This window comes from Anastrepha obliqua, chromosome 1 (assembly GCF_027943255.1).
Source record: "Anastrepha obliqua isolate idAnaObli1 chromosome 1, idAnaObli1_1.0, whole genome shotgun sequence".
Classification (NCBI taxonomy): domain Eukaryota; kingdom Metazoa; phylum Arthropoda; class Insecta; order Diptera; family Tephritidae; genus Anastrepha; species Anastrepha obliqua.
In genome coordinates this window covers 24,726,888-24,749,139 of record NC_072892.1, presented here as the reverse complement: position 1 = coordinate 24,749,139, position 22,252 = coordinate 24,726,888, and the positions used below count along the sequence as shown (strand labels likewise).

The 22,252-nt window shown below is 36.0% G+C and overlaps 1 protein-coding gene across 2 annotated transcripts in view; it reads right to left on the bottom strand.

Moving 5' to 3' along the window:
* The window catches only part of LOC129238035 (FERM, ARHGEF and pleckstrin domain-containing protein 2), a 114,889-nt gene that overhangs the window by 44,784 nt on the left and 47,853 nt on the right, over nt 1-22,252 (bottom strand). For both annotated transcript variants that reach the window (XM_054873075.1, XM_054873084.1), the window contains 5 exons: nt 9,267-9,499; nt 8,862-9,083; nt 6,300-6,543; nt 6,056-6,216; nt 5,904-5,978 (listed from right to left, as the gene is read on the bottom strand). In XM_054873075.1, coding sequence (XP_054729050.1) covers nt 5,904-5,978; nt 6,056-6,216; nt 6,300-6,543; nt 8,862-9,083; nt 9,267-9,499 — 935 coding nt within the window. The remainder of the gene's footprint in view (nt 1-5,903; nt 5,979-6,055; nt 6,217-6,299; nt 6,544-8,861; nt 9,084-9,266; nt 9,500-22,252) is intronic.

The following is a 22,252-nucleotide window of genomic DNA, read 5'->3' as shown; positions in this document are numbered from 1 at the left end:
TCCATGAACTTTTACGCTCTTGAAACCTCTATAGATACAATTAAAATTGATTACTTATGAATCATTAGCACCCACGCTACTTCGGGAAAGCACCAAATTATTGTTTTTACGCACACTTTTGCTGCGCAATAGATGGTAAGCATTATATCAGGTCAGTCCATAAGTTCGTGCGTATTTTACCCATAATTTCACTTATTCGCGGAATATAACGGAACTATTTATATTTTCTTTGAGTGATATTGATTGATATTTTCTCAAGTGATTTTAATCGCGAATAGAAGCACGTGTTGTTAAAAAATAAAATGGAATCTTCGAACGCGTATAAGAGGCAAATTTTGTATTTTTTTTATAAAATCTCAAATTCACGGAGAGGATGCCGTGAGTGTAAGGACTGCGCAAAAGTGGTTTTCAAAATTCCGAAGTGGTAACTGCGACGTGGAGGATGCCCCGCGCGCTGGTCGTCCTAAAGTCTTTAACTCCGACGTCTTGCTCGAACTCGTGGAAACTGAGCCAAATTTGATAGTCAATATGATAGCTCAGAGGTTAAGTTCATCGCATGGAACAGTTCACAGACACCTGGTTCAGTTGGGAAAGGTTTCAAAGCTGGGAAAATGGGTTCCGCATAGACTTTCCGTCGCCAACCTTCAGCAGAGAGTGGATGTGTGTGAGTCTCAGCTGCTGCAACGGCTTGAAAATGAAAGTTTTTTGAACCGTATCGTTACTGGTGATGAAAAATGGGTCCTTTACAATAATCCTGTTCGCTAACGCCATTGGTTAGATAAAGATGAAACACCAGAACCGACCCCTAGAGATGGCTTTCACACCAAGAAGATTCTCCTCTCCTGTCTATTTGGTGGGATATGGCCGGTATTGTTTATTATGAACTTCTGGAACCAAACCAGATGATAACTGCTGATTATTATTCCCATCAGCTATCAAACCCGAATGAGGCACTTAACAAAAATTGACCGTCTTTAGTGAATAGACGCAAAGTTTTGTTTCTATAAAAAGGGATATCGAAGCGTATTTTGGCTCCAAGGACAAGCAAGTTTTTGAGCAGGGAATTAAGCATGTTTATTAATTTTAAAACCACCTTTAAAAAACGCACGAACTTATGGACTGACTTGATAGATGATTATCGATAGCTTAGAGGCAAAAGCAGTAGTTAAGATTATTCTTGGTGGAGTATTTTAAGTAAGGATAGAGGTAAATTCGAAAAAATATTTTTAAAAATTTTGTTAATTTTTCTGACATATATGAGCATAAATGCTAAGGAAAATAGTTTGTACGCATACTTTTGCTACTGAGTGTAAAAAACAAAAACATTTTTTTTTGTTTATTGGCAGAATTAACGCTAATGTGCAGTCCTGCGTAATTAACTAATTTAAAAAATAAATTTGTCACCCTATACAGAAGAATTGGTTGCTTCTTCCAAGTTTCCCTGATAGTTCCGAGTATATTTATGGTATCAAAACGGCGTTTTAGTGCTACTTGAGGAGTGCCAGACTGGCATTCAACCATTTCACCTACCTACCTCACAGAAATAAGTATATGTGCAAAGTTTTTTATACAGATATCTTTGTTGATAGTAACGGTACATTTTTGTTTGGTATGCCAAAGTCTGCATTTGCAGTCCAACTTAACTATTCGTTTGCAAAATTCTTCTTTAGTCATTATTCTTAGTACCGTTATTACAAATTTGTGTTGCGAGATTAAGTTTTCGTATGAAATAAGTATACCTATGCGCAATCAGAGATCAGTAGGGGAGACCGGGGATGGTTGGCTATAGGGGCAGGTAGACTAAGTAACAATAACTCGTCCTCATCACGTGATTTTCATCAACCAATCATGAATATCGATGCCTCCCCATGACCAGCGAACTTGTGCGAAGTGAGCCGCGGCAGTCGCAAGGCGTTCGTGAGTCAGATCACATGTTGTGTTTTTGTTCTCGATAAGTAATTTTTTTAGCTCGTACTTTTTTTGTTATATTGCCTATGTATCTGTTAGAAACAATTTTGTTCTTATGCCAAATAAAAACATAATAGTTCTACTATATATAACGCAGTATTGCTCCTATGTTAGTGCCAGAGTTTGCATATTATGAGCAATTAAAATGCAAAATGGCGTTAGGGGCTGGTTGACAAATTTTGTTCGGGGGAGGTTGACTAATTAGTCAACCAACCCCAGTCGCTCCTACTTTCATGATCATCTCTCATGGAATTGCTCTATAGTCTTCTGTCACATTCTAATTTACTGTTGTATTTTTACAGACAATGAGAACTTACAAAAGAAAATCGGAAAGGGGTAATTCTCCAAAAAATATCATAGAAAGAGCTTGCCACGCGATTATTTTTGATAATGAAAGCATAAACGCCATGTCAAAGCAATACCAAATCCCGTACAAAACGTTGCATCGTTATGTAACTAAACTAAAAAATAAGTTAGAAAGTAATCTTAACCTCACGAGAGCTGATTAGACCCTGGACACGGCCGGGTACATAAGAAATAGGCAGATATTAGCGATGACAAAGAAAACAAACTGGCAGCTTATTTGAAGGCGGCTGCTGATATTTATTATGGATTGACACCGTATGAGACACGAAAGTTTGCATTTGAATACGCAAAAAAGAATAATAAAACTATGCCTGAATCTTGGAAAACAAAATTAATGGCTGGCGAAGATTGGCTTATTAATTTTTTAAAACGTCATCCCTCATTATCAATAAGATCACCTCAAGCTACGAGCCTGTCTAGAGCTACGTCGTCCAACCAAAAAAACGTAAATGATTTTTTTGGTAATTTGAAAACAGTTTACGAACGATTAAATCTTAGCCCAGGTGATATCTGGAATGTTGATGAGACGGGACTTACAACAGTCCACGTGCCTAATAGAGTCATAGCTAGCCGAGGTATTAAAAACTTGGGGAAAATGACATCGGCTGAAAGAGGCACTTTAGTAACGATTGCAGTATTTTGTTCATTATATACATATATATTTGTTCATTTTAATTAAAAAGTTTCTATCATTTAGTAAATTTTTGTGTTTTATTTTATACCAATCTTCTTAATTTATACTAATTACTGCCTAAGTCAACCTACCCCATGCATATAGTCAACCTGCCCCGGACATGGGGTAGGTTGACCAAGCGTCAGGGGTTTATAAAATCAGCAAAATAAGTATTATAATAGTGAATATATAGGTCATATTATAGTATTTTAGGTACCTGAATAGTTTTTTATCGGTAGCAATTGTTGTTTTTGTTATATTAAATTAAACATCAGAGATATACGAGCTTAAGTCAAAAGTTAGTCAACCATCCCCGGTCTCCCCTATTGGGTTGGCAAGCCTAGAGAGCGAGTTATAAAAAAATTCTGTGTTAGCAACTTTCTTAAAAATTCAGAAACATATGGTCAACTCAAACGAAGCGGCAGATCAACTAACATCGCTAGAAGATGCAAACGAGAAATTCGTCGTCTGGCTGCTCAAAAAGAAATGTCTTGCAAGGAAGTCAAACACCATTTAAGTCTTGAGGCCACCGATAGATGAATACATAAAATTTTAGTCGAGGACGAGACAATTAAATATTTTTTGCCGGAAAATATAAATTTTGGAATAACGAATACCGAAACGATAGATGAATACATAAAATTTTAGTCGAGGACGAGACAATTAAATATTTTTTGCCGGAAAATATAAATTTTGGAATAACGAATACCGAAACGTTGTATTTTCGGACGAAAAAAAGTTCAACTTAGATGGTCCAGATAGTTGCCAGAAATATTGGCGGGACCTTAGGCAACCACGGCAAACGCGCCATAAGCGGAACCACGGTGGCGGGTCTTTGATGATTTGGGCCGCTTTCGGACACGGTGGAAAGTCTCCAATTTGTTTTATTCCAACAAGACCCAACGCAGAATTCTATATTGAAATATTAGAGAATGTTCCCATTGAGTTTGCGGGAAACATATACGGAGACGACTGGACTTTCCAGCAAGACAACACCCCAATTCATACGGCAAGTTGAATTTTTGTTGTATAATTTTTTGTTCCTATTTTTCCTAAATATAGGTATATTAAAATTATTGGTTGAACCTTTCTGCTTCTTTATATTGTACTTTTTCATTTGAATATACCCCTGCACATATACTTATTTCTGTGAGTTATATTTTTAGCTACATAAAATTAAATATATAAGTCACCCTAGTATAAAGCACATGTTTAAATACGTGGAATGTGAAGTTTCTAAAATCCAAAACTAGATACAAACCAAAAACATTTTTATATTTTATTTGTTTAATTAAACCCAGCTGCTGTACGTTTTTAACAAAGTAGCTTTACGAATATACAACTAAAACACATAAATGCAAAAATTATTCTAATAAAACTACACAGTTATAATATAAATAGCCCTCGTTGAGAGGAACACAAGACTTTAACATTTAGATGGAAATTAGTGCTTCAATTACTCAAGCAGTAACGAGGAATGAGACTCTAATTTTCCAGTTCGCACTACCACTGACTGGAGACTAATACCCGACCAAGAACTGTCATTCAAATAAAAAGTTTTTTTTTTCGACTAAAAGTTCAAAAACTTGTTTTATACCGTCCGTTACAGCAACAATAATCAATAATTCACCTTTATATTTGAGTATTTGAAGCATTATGTAAATAAGCAATTAGTTACAAAAACGAAAGCAACTGCTATGAATTCAGTGTTTTCTAAAAAAAATATTCAAATAGTATAATCCAAGCCTAAGTAGTGCCCAATGAAATTTGTTATAAAGAGAAACTGAAAAAGAAAACTACTTTCTAGTTGCAGTTTAAATATAATTCAGATGATTTGATGAGTATGAAGTACAGTTCGGGAGATAAGTTTTTGTCACTGTAAACATATATTAACAGTATCTAGAGTTTTGCCAATCAACATACAAAATACAAAACATGTATAAAAAATATATAATTCAATATACACAGAATAAAAACTCAAATCATAAATAAATCATGGTAAAATTTAAGGGAAATAGTTTCAATTAAATAAGAATATCAACTGAAGTTAAATTGGATCTTTTTTATATTACATATTATGTAGTTTAATTTAATTTTTAAGCATTATTATATTTTACAACCAATTCGATTTGAAATCCTCTTCTCTTTCCTGAGCTTTTTCAGCATCTTATCAGCTGATCAAAACAGTTAAATATTAATAAATTTTGAGTAATTAATAACAACAAAGCACGAATGTATAGATAGCCGAGAGTTCACGCATTGTGAGCGTTCTTTGCGTGCGTATACGAGCCGCACATACATATATATGGATAGTGGGAAAATCAATAGTGTGTCGAACCAAAAACCAAAAAGACTTAAAATAAATGAAGTCTGAATTCTGTGAATTGAACTGATGTTTAAATGGCGCTGATTTATGATGAGCAGTAAATAAGTGATTTTTGATTTTCTTTTCTTTTTTGTTTTTTGATTTATTTTAAGCAAACTAAACACACTTAGAAATTATGACAAGTTCGAACAAAGAGATTACAGAAGCCACTGTGCACTAATGTAATGCCCTTGGTACTTTTGTCTCGAATGCAATTACATTTAAAATTTCAAATGATTAAATGAAATTAAATTCACTTTTCAGTATCGGTAAATTTGGGTGTTAATTTTTTTTTTTTTTATTTATTTATTTTTATTTTTTTTTTTTGCTTTTGATCAATGCGTACTTTGTTAGTCGTGGCTTGGTAGAAGGGGCCAATATTTAGCAAAACACTTTAATTTTATATTTCATAAGTCAAATAAGTAAAACGCAAATGGCCGCACTGATCAACAACAATATTGATTCATAGAAACTAAAAATCATACGATTGATAATGTGAAAAATTTGTTAGCATTAAACTTCGACACTCACCTTTGGAAGTTTTGACGCTTTACATAATTCTCACGCACGAATTCGATTATTTGCTTCTGTGTTTTGCCACTGTAACTGTAGAATTTCAGAGAAATAATTTAGCGAAATATTAACATATAATATCAATAAAAATATTAAATTATATAACAAACCGGAAGGAACTGCCACGCGACAAAACGCGCGCCTTTCGCCTGGGCTGATTCTGCACCGCAGCACAACGGAAGAAACCATGATTCTCTACACACTTCTTCCAGAAGTTTTTACACTCGTTACGCCCCTCAAAGAAGAACTCCACAGTATCTTTATAATAACCCTGTGCGCGCATTGACAATAATAAGATGCAGCAGTTATATATATGTACATATGTATGTGTGATATTTATGCGCCGCCACTTACATATCCTTCAGGATGTAGTTTCACCAGGAACCGTTTACGTTTGAACGATATCTTGCGTATTTTCGCCCACGAGAAGGTGTTGATGCGTGTGATGTTTTGGAAGACGGCAATGCCCATATGAGCGACTGCTAAATTGAGTGGTACGCCCTCAACATCCTTCGCTGGATGCATTTTCATGCCATATAATTCACAGCGTCTGGCCGTTTCCAGAAGATTCAAATCAGCCTCAGCAGGAGACTGACCGCTAACAAAGATAAGGCAATTATTAGCAATAGTTTTCACGATTATAGGTATAACTGAAAGTGCACAAGTCGGGCATAAAAATGGTATTGAAACGCGAACATTTTCGAGCGATTATTTGTCACAATTTTCGATGTGGATTACAACACACAGAATACATGGATCAGCTAAAATCATTATGCGGCGAGCACCGTAAAAAACTTGTGCAATCAATGTTCTGAGGTCGCTGCTCGCTCACCGACGAAGATCGTATAAGTGAGATGAAATGAAAATGAAAGATAGTCATGTCCCTTTCAAATGTTGCCCACAACAACTGCGTCGTAATTAGCCCCTTTGTAAACACCAAAAATTAATGACTCATTGGAGAACATCGGTCGGTATCTCGCGAATTACTTTAGCGATGTTGGCTTCCAATCTGTCAATCGAAGCTGGTTTATCAACGAAGCATTTAGACCCTCCAACCCTCAAAAATAAAAGTCCAAAGCTATCACACGATCTTGATGGTCAATCCACTGGTCCACGACGAGAGATAAACTACTCCCTAAATCGACAACGCAGTAAATCCATTGCTTCATGGCCTGTAAACCCATTGTTTTACGTGCTGTATGGCAAGTAGCGCCGTCCGCTGTCTTGTTGGAACCAAATGTTGTGGAGATCGCCGTCTTGGATTTGCGTCATCAAAAAGTCGTTTTTCATGGCACAATAGCGTTCGCCATTCGCTGTTACATTGGCGGCTGCCTCGTCTTTGCGAAAGTTTTCACAGAACGTCGATTCTCGTAACGATTCTAAACGTTGTTGTTGGGCATAAGTTTTTCCATGATGAAATGTCAATGAATACAGTATAAAATTATGTATTTAGTTTGGCAGTAGTCACGCGAGATCTGTCAAATAAACCCTACTGAAAAAAGTACTTCCAATCTGATCACCCTTTATAGTATGTATATACAAGGTAAAGTCCAAAATAAACGAGCCTGGCCTCATAGAAATGTTTTTGGTGGCGCCATCTTTTTAATGAGTTAGAGCGTTGGCTGACTTCCAGTAAAAGCTTGATGACATTCGGTTAAGTGGAAGCGAAGTTATTGCCTCTAAAGTGTCAGTATGTTTGTGTCATCGGTACAAAAACGAGTTTCGAACAAATAGCTAATATCAAATTTCGTTTTAAAATCGATAAAACGTTTACCCAAACATTTGAATTGATGAAAAAAGTTCATGGCGATGATTTTCTATCTCGTGCCAGAGTTTATGAGTGGTTTATACGTTTCAGAGATGGTTGTGGGGACATAAATGACAATAAACATACGGACCACCCAAAATCAATAATCACCTAAAACTCCCTTGAAATTGGTTGTAAATTTATCAAAAATGAACCGAAATCAACATTGAAATTCATGGAATCGGAGTTGAATATCTCCAAAACATCGATTTATTGCATTTCAATTGATCATTTGGGCTTACGAAAGGTCTGTACACATATTCCGCACCAGTTAACTGAGGACCAAAAATTGCTCAGAATTCAACATTTGAAAGTTCACATTAAAGAGGCGAGGAAGGACGAGAACTTCCTTTACAACATTGTAACTGGTGATGAAATGTGGTGTTTCCAATATGAACCTGAAACTAAGCGCCAAATGGAAGACCCCAGACGAGCCACCACCCAAAAAATCGCGTTTGGAGAAGTCAAAAATCAAGTCGATGCGAATTTGTTTTTACGATTCCACAAGATGTTCGTGTCAACGGCGTTTTGAAGCGTTTGTTGCATCGCATTCGTCGAATTCGCCCTGAATACCGCGAAGGAGGAAGCTGGCGCTTATTGCATGATAATTCACCATCTCATCGATACCCTCTTGTGACTGATTTTTTGACTAGAAATCGCATTTTAACCATCAATCACTCATCGCATTCGCCTGATATGGCTCCCTGTGGCTTCTACCTATTCGGAAAATTACATTTGGCCATGAAAGGAAAGGAAAACGTTTTGCGTCTGTAGAGACTATACAAAAGGCTTGTACCGACATCCTGAAGGACAATCCGGTCAATGACCTGTCACACTCTTTCGAAAAGCCTTCAGATCGCGCAAAACAGTTAGGCGAGAGGGGACTATTTTGAATAAATAATCTCGAAGTTATCAGAACAAAGCCCCTGTCGTTTCTATTTTAGCTCAGTCTTGTTTATTTTGGACTTCACCTTGTATATGCCAATTTGCGGCACCATTTTACTTGCCTTGTCTACAATTACCAACTTAACGACGATTTGTTTTATCAACTATTATCTTCTCTGTAAGCAAAGTGCCCTTATTCTATTTGCCACAACATTTATACTTACACATGCTTTTTGTGATTTTCCATGATTTTACGCTGCATAGAAGCATCCTGATGAGGTACAAAGCGATATGATGACAAATATGTATGATCAGGATAATCTTCAGGCACATAATCGCCACATGACGCTTGCACTATGTAACTGGCCATTAGGGCGGCGGTATTGTCGTTGCACTGCAAACTCCCATTGGCCAAGTCTCGTTTAATTTGCAAACAGAAAAGATACCTGAAAAAGCATTGGTGGTGGTAAGTGGTGGTAAACTCAATGCCATAAATAACAAAATTCAGATGTGGAATGCTGGTTTTATTGATTGCATTTATCTACGTTTGTGATTGTATTTAAATACAGTCATTTGTATGTGTAGAACAATATCTAACGAGCATTAAATTCTATTCGAACGAAACTTACCTTGTGTACTCCTCCTCGAGTTGCGCTGGGTCAGGAGTGTAAAATTTAACGCAGAAGCGAAGCACCGGATCGATGAGTGACAGGCCGACTTGTCGATTTAAAGGTTTCTCAAGGTCCAGCCAATATTTAGTGTGTGTTGAGATTTCCTGATATTCCAACCCGAAGTAATCTGCCTCGAGAAGATTCAATTGTCGACACACCTGCTCGAACAGAACACGTCCGAGTGCTTTGGCCTGTTTTGTTGTTACCACATTGTTATTGGACGCCCATGAAAGAAAAGATAGTAGGAATGTATCGAAAATTAGATATCATTGTTTGATTTTATTTTTACGAGACAGATGAAGTATAAACATATGACATATTTCTATTATAGCTAACGACTTGAGCTTCCAGGTATATATATTGTATAGAACCTTTTTGGGGTTTTTGGCCAAGCTCCTCCTCCTATTTGTGCGGTGCGTCTTGATGTTGTTCCACAAATGGAGGGACCTACAGTTTTAAGCCGACTCCGAACGGCAGATATTTTTATGAGGAGCTTTTCCATGGCAGAAATACACTCGGAGGTTTGCCATTGCCTGCCGAGGGGCGACCGCTATTAGGAAAATGTTTTTCTTAATTTGGTGTTTCACCGAGATTCGAACCTACGTTCTCTCTGTGAGCTCCGTATGGTAGTCACGCACCAATCCATTCGGCTATAGCGGCCGAGCTTCCAGGTAGCTTCCTAAAATTTAATTTTCTATCGATTTATGGATATAACCTATTAAAAAGGATCCTCGAACAGGACAAAAAAATAGTCAGACCCGAGTGCCTTTTTAAAGATTCAAAGGGCTATATTTAAAAAAAAAGGTTTATGTGATTATGATATTAGTAGGGATATCAGACGAAAGACGATATACCCAGCTATAAAAAATAATGGATTTGCCTGTTGAAAGGACGGAATTTGATGCAATTCTAATGATTTTTCAGGTTTTCTTCGGTGTTAAAGCATCCGCAGCTCTGCCTTTGTAGTTCTTATCATAGAAGGCACCTTCTTTCACGTAAAGATTCACAACATTTAGACTTCGACAAATGGCTTTTTGGCTATATGACAATTTGAAAGACCCTCTGAGGTCAAGATATCGATTTGTCCTTTTTCGCGATCTGCTAAATCTTTCTGCTATCCTATTTTATTAGAATTAAAAATTATTCGACCAAACACAATGAATTCTTGAAAAACTATCCCTTTTCACAGCTTTATTGCACAAATAATATAGGCTAACTGAGCGCCTCTACTCAAGTGAACCAATAAATCAAGTACAATATTACAACTGCTGAAGTTTTACTGCTGTGAAATATCATTAGATACAGGGTGGCGCACGAATCGTGCTACAAAAACAAAACGTAATAACTTTTTTTCTGTGTGAGTAATCGGCTTTTTTTTTATTTTGCAGATTAGTATTTAGATTTACAAAAAATGGAGGCTTGGGATACCGAAAAGAGGATTTGGATAGTGCAGCGGTACCATGCTTTGCAGTCCATCATTTCCGTCCAAAGGGAATTTAGGCGGGAGTTTGGCGGCACTCCCCCGAGCAGATGGACCATTATGAGGCTGGTGAACATGTTTGCTGAATCTGGAAGCATCGCACGCAGACCGTACCATCGAGATCCCCATGTTCGGGTCGAAGCCACAATCGCGGCTGTAGCATCGTCAATTCAGGCAAATCCAAGAGTTTCGACTCGTAACTTGTCGGCGCAAATTGGAGTTAGCAGACGGTCATTGCAGCGGATAGTTCATGATGACTTAAACTTGTTTCCGTACAAAGTTCAAATCACAAGCAAATTAAACCCTCTGGATTTGCCTATTCGCCTGGAATTTTGTCAAAAAATTATTGAAATGGCCGAAGAAGACAACAACTTCATAAATTGCTTGTTTATGTCTGATGAGGCCCATTTTGATCTAAACGGCAATGAAAACAAGCAAAATTGCCGTATATGGAGTCAATCAAATCCGCAAATACTCCATGAGATGGAACTGCACCCAGAACGAGTCACAGTGTGGTGCGCAGTTTCATCAAGGTGCATTGTCGGGCCATACTTCTTCGAAGAAAACGGTGTAACAGCGACTGTAAATGGGGACCGTTATTTAAACATGTTGAAGGAGTTTTTTTATCCAGAACTGCGGCGAAGACGTATCCCTTTTAACAGCATTTGGTTCCAGCAAGATGGAGCAACTGCACATATAGCCAGACCGGTTATGGAGGAGCTCCAACGAAAATTTAGAAATAAATTGATATCCAGAAATTCCACTTTCCGCTGGCCCCCAAGGTCACCTGACCTCACTGCACCAGAATTTTTTTTATGGGGGTTATCTCAAACAAGAGGTGTATAAAGCAAAACCAAGTAATTTGACTGAATTGAAGCAGTCCATCACAACAATAATTGAGGCGATCCCGACTTCAACCCTTCAGTGCGCAATGAACAATTTTCTCATCAGGTGTCGCATATGCGTGAATGAGCATGGAGGTCATTTACGTTCTATTATTTTCAAAACTAATTAGTTACATAAAATAAAATTGAATTATCTATACAATAAAAAAACAAAAAGTTAAATACATTGATTAGAAAAAAAGTTATTACGTTTTGTTTTTGTAGCACGATTCGTGCGCCACCCTGTAGAATAATTTTTCTGCATGTTTATTTTCGAGCAAACTACGGTCTTCACTTAAATTATAAGAAAACCTTGGATTACTAGTTCAAATACGGTAGCTTTAAGGGAGCATTCTAGTGTAGAGGCATGAATTTCGCCCGGTTTTTGAAGAGCTGTACAAAGAAAACAAAAAAAAAAAACAATTTCGTTTTTTTTTAATTCTAAGTGAAAAGTTATAGATTCGAGGTAAGTCATCCTTCCCAAATTTCAAGTAAATCGGTCCATTAGAACTCGAGATATCCTTACTGCAAGCTCGAAAAAAGTAATTTTGAGAAAAATGCGTTCAAAGTCTTCAGACAAGATGGATCGGAACTGATGCCAAGCCACCAAAAAGGCTTTAACTCATGACAAAATAGGAATTTTAAAAAATCTTCTTAATGACATATTCTTTAATGTCTAAACTTTGGAAGCATGCAAAAAAAAATTTAGATTTCTTCAAAAATCTACACTACACCCCCTTAATATCCATTTTCTTCCATAAAAATTAATGTCTCTAATCAAGTGAACCGGACTGAACATCTTGCGATAAATTGTCCACCAATAAATCAGACGTGAAGGCAAAATGCATACATTTAACGACATAGAAGAAAAGTTTATTGAATTAAGAAGCCTGCACACAAGCACATCAGGCATCAAGGGAGGTGCCTCTTATGGAGTAGAAGCGACGTTAGTGGAACGTGAAATGGACGTTTGAATGCAGCATACAGCACATTAAAAAAGTCAACAGCTACAGAGTCCATTAAATTAATTACAATAGTTAAAAAAAAATTCTTTACAAATGGCTAAAAAATGATAGTTTTAAATTTGCAATGATATTTGTTCATTTATTTCTGCTGATTATTTATTTCTTTATGCAGCTGATTAAAAACTATAAATTTCACGTTTTTGGTTGGCAACGCGGTGGAGAGTTACAAACGGATTACAGCATACACTTTTTATACATATTTTGAGGAGTGGAGCTACTAATTATTGTAGTAAATACGAAAATTTGGATTCTACCATAGGGGTGTCAAATAAGTACGTGTATGTAGTTTATTTGTGATAAAAAAAATGTCATTAAGCTTGTTGCAGTAAATATCGACGAATACACCTGTGTTCAAAATAATAGTAACGGGACGAGTTAACAAGTTTTACAGGGTCCGGCACTCGAAGTGTAACTAATTAAAAATACCATAAATTTAGGGTGATATACTGTACACTAGACAGGGCTAGTTCACTGGGGCGGTAGCCCTTGGACGGGAAAAACTCGAGCCATTCCGGTAACATAGAACCGGCTGCCATGGGAATGTCAGCAGAAATGTTAGCAAAAATATACTGGACCAGACAATACTTAGACAGTCAATAAACGACATTCATCGGGAGACTGTTACCACCTTCTTAAGCTTCCGCCCTGTGAATGCCGTAATCGGAGACCAACCACCACCTATTGCAGATGAAGAGCTCCAGCTTCCCCGTGAGATCCGCGCAACATTGGCACAATTACGTTTTGGATACTGTAGCAGGTTAAACTCCTACTTATCCAGAATTGACCCCCACATACTAAACATACGAGTATGTCCGGCATGTGAAGATACTCCGCACGACACTAATCACCTCTTCATATGCCCCCTCAAACCTACTCATCTAACACCCCTCTCCCTCTGGACCCAACCCGTCGAAACAGCATGTTTCCTGGGCCTACCTTTAGATGAGACAGACGAAGACGACCGGTGATATACCCTACACTGACGGGGCTTGTATTACTGTTAAAACAACAACAACAACCATAAATTTAGTTTGGAAAATTACTTTTATTCAATTTAAAGTAAGAAATGTGTGAAAATACTACAAAATTAAGAATCAATTTTCTCTTGCTCGATATGATCACGTTTTGCCTTAACTATGGCCTTGAGACGGTCCAGTAACGAATCACAAGCTGCCCGAATATGACTTGCATGTATTTTGGCCCACTCACGGACAATGACTTTTTTCAGCGCTTCGAGATTGGTGAATCTTTTAGTTCGGACCTTTCTGTCTAAAATGGCCCAAAGAGAATAATCTATCGGATTTGCGTCTGGTGAATTTGAGAGCCATTGTGTGGACATTATGAAATTCGGAACGTTGTTTTTTAGCCATTCTTGGTACGCTCGAGCTTTGTGAAACGGTGCCAAGTCCTGTTGAAATATTCCTGGTCTATCACCGAAATGTTTGTCTGCCCACGGCTTGAAAGCAAACCGCAGAATACTTTCCCGATAATATTTCGCATTTACCTTGAGGCTAGGCTCGATGAAAACGGTGGGATTACAGTGGCCCAAACCGTTACCTGTGGTGGGTGCTACCTCCTGGTGGCCAATCGATGACTCAAAATCTTGTATGAACGGTCAGTCAAATAAACCATATCGTTTTGGGAGTTTACTAATTCCTCAATTTGAAAAATTTTCTCGTCAGAAAACACAATTTTCCGCAATTGACCGCTTTCGGTCAAGCGCAGCAACTCCTTCGCTCTCTCAAGTCTGACTAGTTGCTGCTTTGGTGTGAGACCATGCGCCTTTTGGATCTTGACTTTGAGATCACATTTTAGTATGCGGCGATGCAGATATTTTCAGTTCTTTCGCCATTTGATTGGCACTTCGTCGGGGATTTCGCTCAAGTCTCTTCAACACTTTTTGAACCATTTCACGAGACGTTGCAGTCTTTTGATGACCACCTCCATGAAAGTACAACGCGTTCTACAACAAAAACTATGTATATCTCAAAGCTCCAAATCTTCAAAATTCATGATTTTCAAAACAACAACAAAAAAAATTCCAACGCTTTATTCAGATGATTTTTTCTAAACATTTCCGTTACTATTATTTGAGTACAGCCAATTAAATTTTGTAGCCAAGTAAGTTATGGACAATTTTTTTTCGCAGAGATGTTGAGCATTTTCTTCCATATAAATGACTTCCAAACATGCACTTTATATCGAAGAAAATTCGACTTCAAATCTACGCTTTATCTTACTTTACTAAAATTGAATGGGCTATGGTAACCGCATATTTAAATTTTCTAAGGATTCTGATTGAAAAGTTCAAAATTTGGATGACAGTTTTTCAAGTTTGTTAAATTTTTGCAAATTTTGAAGGATGACTTTTTTTATAAATTTTCCAGTCTTCGTTTTTACTCCAAATCTATTTATTCCCATTCGCCGCAACGTCATTCAGTTCGGGAAAAAAATCACTTGGAATCTGTTCTACATATGACTTCCTTAAAGGTGTGTCAAAATTTTAAGGAAATCAGAGAAAAGCCTCCGCAGATGTGAGACTTTAACTGAAGTAGTCTAGTTAGGGAAACTTGAAACAAAGTAAACTTTAAACCACTTCTGTGGATTTATTTTTTAATTATGAAACTTTGGTTTTTTACTTTCTTCGAGAGCATAAAACTTCCTAAATGTCATAATAATAATAGCGCGACGGGTTGGGTACGTAATGCTGTATGATACAATATTCTGTTTACAAAATGCTGTATACAAAATTCTGTATTTCAGAATTCTGTATTATAGAATTCTGTATTTCAAAATTCTGTACAAAATATTCTGTATCGCACACTGGGGATTTTGCGGAAAAAAGTCAAATTTCCAACATACCACCTACGCAATGTTTAATGGTATTTCTAAATTCCAGAATAGAACCAACAATAAAATCAAAAAGAATTACTAAATTCCGACTTACAGTTTTTTTTTATAGATATGTGAAAAGTATAATTGTTTTATAGTATTGAACTGACTAAGAAAAAACTTCAAAGCCCAAGGTGGTTTTTTTTCCTTTTGCTTGAGCCGACTTCGAATTTTTTATTTTTCATTTAGGGTACGATATTTTTATATATTTTAGCCGGAAGAACAAAGGCTGTGAAGCATTTGATTATCTATTTATAATTAATTTTACAAAAACAAAAAAAAAAAAAATCATATTCCTTTATATTCTTGGATCTGCAAGTTGAGCTACATTTACCTACGGTCAGAAACTAGTATCAACGTGTTCCTTAATAGCTTCTCTTTCACTTTTAATCAATTGCAGGTGCCACCAGGCGCCACTGCCTTTTTTTGGCAATGATAACACAGGGCAACAAAAAAAAAAAAAAATCTGCGGCAATAATTTTGTTAATGGTTTTCATTAGCATAGCCTCAAAATATTCTAAACATCTTGAAATTTGAGAATATGTGTAGTTTTTCTCAAAAATTGTAATTTAAATAGCCAATGGTAACTAATTTATACGCATGACGAGTATACTCGTCAATACACAATTAAAAGATTTGCTGTTATTCTTGAAGCCATAACCATACGTGAGCCAGTGAACCCAACAAAATTTGGAGATTTTTGTATGGAGACAGCAAAAAAGTTTGTTACTTTGTATGAATGGTACAATATGCCAACTACTCTCCATAAAATTCTCATACACGGTAAGGATATAATGGAAAATTGTATTTTCCCTGTGGGTATATTGTCTGAAGAGGCTCAGGAATGTCGAAACAAAGACTACAAAAAGTATAGACTCAGACACTCCAGAAAATGCAGCAGAATTGCCACGAATCAAGACATCATGCACCGAATGATGGTGACATCAGACCCGTTGATATCATATTTGACACCTTCTTTCAATAAGAAAAAGCACAGTGATTTAAGCAAGGAAGTAATTGCGCTTTTACAAGAATAAAATTTGCAAAAAAATATGTTTTATATGAATATCTAATGTGTATAATTTGTGTATGTATGACATCATTAAAAATAAATATTTGTTCATTATTTATTCACTTGTCGGCAGTCCATATAAAAATTTTCATATTTTTACAAATAACGCAGTAGTATATATTTCTATATGGAAAAAACATTGATTTTCAACATTTTTTTAAAACAGTTTTTAAACATTGTTTTAAATCATGTTCTTTCCAAACATTATTTTTTAAAATTTTTTTTTAAATTTTTTTTAAAAAATAGTTTTAAAAAATAATGTTTTTAAACACGTTCTTTTCATACACAAATATATACAACTTCGTTAGTAGTAAAAATGTAAATATTTTTTGGTATGTATACTTTTTTCCGCATCTCAGTACAAAAATCCCCAGTGTGTATCGCCGAAATGCTGTATTGACGAAATTCTGTATTGACGAAATTTTGTATTGACAAAATTCTGTATTGACGAAATGCTGTAAGTAAATGATAAGAAATTCAACAAATTTTATAAAAAAAGTGCGCACTTTTTTCTTCAGTTTGCGCTTCAAAAAAATAACCCTCATCAGTCCAACTCTGGCTACGCAATCCACCGTATTTTTACGTAGAACTTCTTCTCGCGTGGGCGGCCTTCGGCCGCGCTTCAAAAAATAACCCTCATCAGTCCAACTCCGGCTACGCAATCCACCGTATTTTTGCGTAGAACTCCTTTTTTCGTTGACTTTTGTCAACACAAAATTTTTTCAATACGGAATTGTGTTAATACAGAATTTCGTCAGTACAGAATTTTGTCAGTACAGAATTTCGTCAATACACAATTTTGTCAATACAGAATTTTTTTAAGACAGTACAGAATTTTGTAAATACAGAATTCTGTAAATACAGAATTTTGTCACTGCAGAATTTTGTTACGTTAATTTACAGTATTTCGTACGAAAAGAATTTTGATATACAGCATTTTGTAGGGATCCCTAGCGCGACACATTGCAACGTTTTGCCCATTTATTTACTTACTTATTTATTATAAAAATATAGTTTCCACTACAATAAAACCCATATAACTTAAAATTTCAGGCGTTGCGCAAAATTAGAAAAATACAAAAAAAAATTGAATTAGAATTTTAAGAAAAAATTAAGGTATGCAGTTTTATAGTCCATTGAATTTTGGTATTATAAAATAAACTGCAAGTTTGAAGTAGCTAAAAAATCGCGCAGATTTTTGTCATTTTTTTCTTTTTGCTGGTGGTCTTGCGCAATTTCTCTATATCAAAAATTTCGAGCAACCTTTATATGGAAGAAAATGCATAATACTCTCAACAAAAAAAAAATATATATATAAAATTTACGCACAATATTGTAGTTATTGTCTGTCCAGCCGGATTTTTGAATTTCGAAAAAGTTTGCAATTTACGGCATTTAAAAAAAGTATGCGTTTTACGTCATAAAAGTCAAACTTTAATTATGTTTATAAAATTTTTTAATAAAAATATCAAAAACCAAATCTATAGAGAAAACACTTTCGGATATTAAAAACAACTGCATCAAAAAATATTAAAAACTGTATGAGTTATCATGCAGACAGTGCCGGAAAAAGTAGTTTCGAGAAAAACGGGTTTAAAGTTTGAGGTACAGAAGCGGGCGGACCGCTCTCTACCTAAAGGGTTTTTCAATAAGGGCGGGTAGATGTTGAAATGGAATAAAATGGCGTTTGCTGTTAGCGCCGTCCTGCTGGAACCACATGTCGTCTAGGTCCATATGGCTCAATATAGGCCACAAGAAATTGGAAGGGCCACCACGTCTACCGAAAAATGGGCGCAATGAGCGCAGCGTTTGCGTTAATGAACATTCATTTTGATAATAAAGTTTTATCATTTGAACGTGCTGTTCAATCGTGTAACTTGCCATGATGATTTGGCATAAGCAACTGAATAATAAACAAAAGATTTGACAGATGTCACCAAAACAAAATGGCTGCCACAGGGCGCCAAAATCGACCCGCGCCAATTGAAAAATCCTTTAGTTAATGGTCTGTAGAAGCTATAATATTGGGAATTTGCGCATCAAAGTTTTATAGTAGAATCTTAAAATACTATTATATATTTTCGAAATATTAATTTCGAAAACAAAAATCGATTTTTTGTTAATTCTGGACGTATGTAACCCCTGTAAAATTTCGAAAAATTTCAATACAATCCCTTCAGAATGTGTCAACAAATTTTTAGAACGTAAATTTAAGTATTTCTTATATTATAGATCGTCAACAGTGACGACTCTATTCTTTGCGTTCGAGCGCTGGGAGAGGTATAGTTACGTTGCCGACTTTAGACACGTTTCCGCTGCGACCTTCCTGGAAGAATTGAGTGTACATCCGCCATTTTAAATTATTAAAATTGAAAAAAAAAAAAAATTTATTATTTTAATGTATAAATAAACTGTATGCTAATTTTGAAAAAAATATATTGACTTCTTCATTTTAAATAATTTTAATGAAAATCAGGGAAAATATGGTCGTTTACAGGTATCTGCCCCCTTAAGGGGGGACCCTCATTTATCGGGTCAAAAAAATCGATTTTTTGGAAATAATTTTAATCTATTCTACAACTATTTAAGAATATACTTTCAAAATTTCAAGTCGATATCTGTATTTTTGAAGGAGTGACAAAATTTTTAACAGGACGCGACGGGTGGCCTGATCGCCTGTATCCAAAACTTTAAACGCGTTTTTCTCGAAACATCATTTTTCGATTTTGTGTACACAATTGAGAACGCTGTATTGAACCAATCAGGCTTTACAATAGCTCATTTTAAAGATAATTAAATTGTTTTCAATGTGACATTAAGTGTTTTTTTTAAAAAAAAGATTTTCATATTTTTTTGTAATTTTAAAGTCAATTTTTATGCATGAAAAATCACTTTTAACATAAAACTGGGTAAAAAATATCAATTTCGACATTTTTTTTTTAAATCAAAATGTCACATCGAAGGTATTATCCTAAAGTTTTAAAAAAAATTTGGTTTTTTTATTTCAGAAAAAAATTCAGAGCGCTAGAATGTACACAGATAGAATGAGGTGCCATGGACGAGGTGTATATTTCCATACTTAAAATGTTTTTTTTCTTCTCTTCTCAGTCAAGACATTTATTAAAGTACTTTATGAATTACAAAACGTTTGAAGTTATTTTACCTGAGAAAAAAATTCCCAAAAATGATGCATTTTTCGACCGTCTAAATGAGGGTCCCCCCTTAAACTGGCACAGCCAAAATTGCATGACCTCTAAAACTGCATAACCAGAAGAATTTTCCTAGAAACTCTGACTAAATGTTTAAAACTTGGAGTTATATAGTTGTTGTTGTAGTGTGAACTACATTTTTGTAAAAAAATAAAAATAAATAAAACTCAAACTTTTGCAATATTTCGTGCTGCTATTACTGTGAACGCAGGTGTATGTGCGTATACGTTTGTTTAATGGTTTCTGTTATTCGTATGAAATAATTGCAATAGTGGATGGAAAACTGTGTCAACATCAAAGGCGGTACTTGTTATTAGTTGCTCCGTTGCTTGTTAACCCACTGAAAAAACAACTGACATTAATCGAAATTGCATTCGCTATTTCTATGCAGTTACATTTTTTAATTGCCAATAAAACCAATAAAACCTTAGGTTCATAGAAATGTAAAAGTAACTGTTTTTCTTCTATTACATACACGCTTAGGCTGCTTTTGTAACCACTTAACAAACTTATATTCAAGGCGAATATTCAACTGGGCGCATTTTCTACCCAAAGTAGTGTATCCAAAAATGCTCAAAACAACTTTCTTGTGAGTACAACAGCTTGACCGCGAATACAACTCAATAAAGCAATCAGATTTAGCTAAACACAGAAATACGCCTTATTTATGGCATAATATTAAGCATTTATGGGTGCCATGCTCGATGGCGGCAATTATTCAAATTCATATTTTCAGTGAATGGCCTTTTGGCAGAAGCCGAATCCAAGTTGCGTTTATAAGAACAAGTGTAGAAACAAACGCTTTAGCTTTCAGTGAATCGGGCTTGAACCGAAGGCACGCGTGATGGCAAATACAACAGTGACAACCGGCCAAGCAACCTCTGTAGAGTGAAGATTTCATTGGCAAGCATGTGTGTGTGTGTGTGTTTGCCGACGGTTGACGAACATAAGCATGAATGTGTGTAGCTAATTCTACAACACATAAATGCACGCATATGTACATATGTATGCGTGTATGTAGATATGCTGGGCGGTAGCGCGTTGCGGGCATAAAATTAACTTTCTAAAATTAGAAATTTGCGTGGCATATTCTTGGTCGGATTCGAACTGAGGCGAAATGTGCAGGACGTCAAAGCTATGCAATGCTCGATTTGTAGAAAATGTCAATTGAAAATTGCAGCGATGAACAAATCCACTTTAGCGGCAAGTGCGCGCAAAATACTCTCCTGCAGCCACATTGCACATTTGTATGTATTGTAGACGACAAATTAACAATTCAGTCACGTAGAATTTGTGTAAACACTGCGATAAATCGACTGGGGAGAAAGAATATACCTCAACTCGGTTATCAATACTGCACTACATGCACATAGCCACATACATAAGTACAAATGTAGATAAATGCGTTTGTAGTAATAATTTATATTGAATTAAAAGTCTTTAAAGTGCAAATGAGCAATATTTCTTGTAAATTATTTCCTATGCTGAGGGTCATTTGCGCGTCTGACTTGTTTCAAACGGCACAATGCACGTAGAAGTTGTTCCAAAACTATCTGAAGTGTACTATATTATTGATATTCGTGTACTGTGAATATTTCCCCATGAATTTGGGTCTCAAAGTTTTCCGAAATTTGTTTTCTTGCTATATACGCACATGCAGAGTCCTTGGGCTAATACAGCTTTTGAATGTTTCATAGTTTCATTTTCTACCACACAAATTGTGTTCATGCGGTAATTTAGTTTACAATGCCCTGTTAATAGTTCAGTGATAGTACAATACTTCACTGCTGAGATTTAGGATTGCCTCTACTTTTATAGATTCTGTATCAATGAGTCTGTTTGATTGCCGCATGCCCGTTTGGGCTCTCCAGCACTCGAATAGGCCTCGTTGTTCCCGCCCACGTACAAAACCACTTTTGAAGCTATTATTTACCCCGCAGAAAGATTCAAGACCTATGAAGGGAGTGGAATGAGAAGTTACCTAGCGGTTTTAGAGCTGCTTGACTGCCAGACTGTACAAAACTAAGGCTGTGAAACATGGGTCTTTAAAATTGGCATGGATCCTTAAAAATGATGTGAATTTACTGATGCGATTCTTAGAAGAATATTCGGCCCTATACGATTAGAAGACGGTACATACCGTATCCGGTATAACCACGAGCTCAGTGTTTTAATCGCGCGACTAAATGTAACGCAGTTTATAAAGTCCCAAAGATTACGGTGGTATGAACACTTTTTAAGAATGAGCAGCGAAAGAACGACTAAAAAAGTATTTGAAGCAAACTCTGAAGGAGTAAGAAGGAGAGGCCGACCAAGCAGAAGATGGTTGCAAGACGTAGAAGATTGTATACGGAAGTTGAAAATCTCACAACATACAGGGTT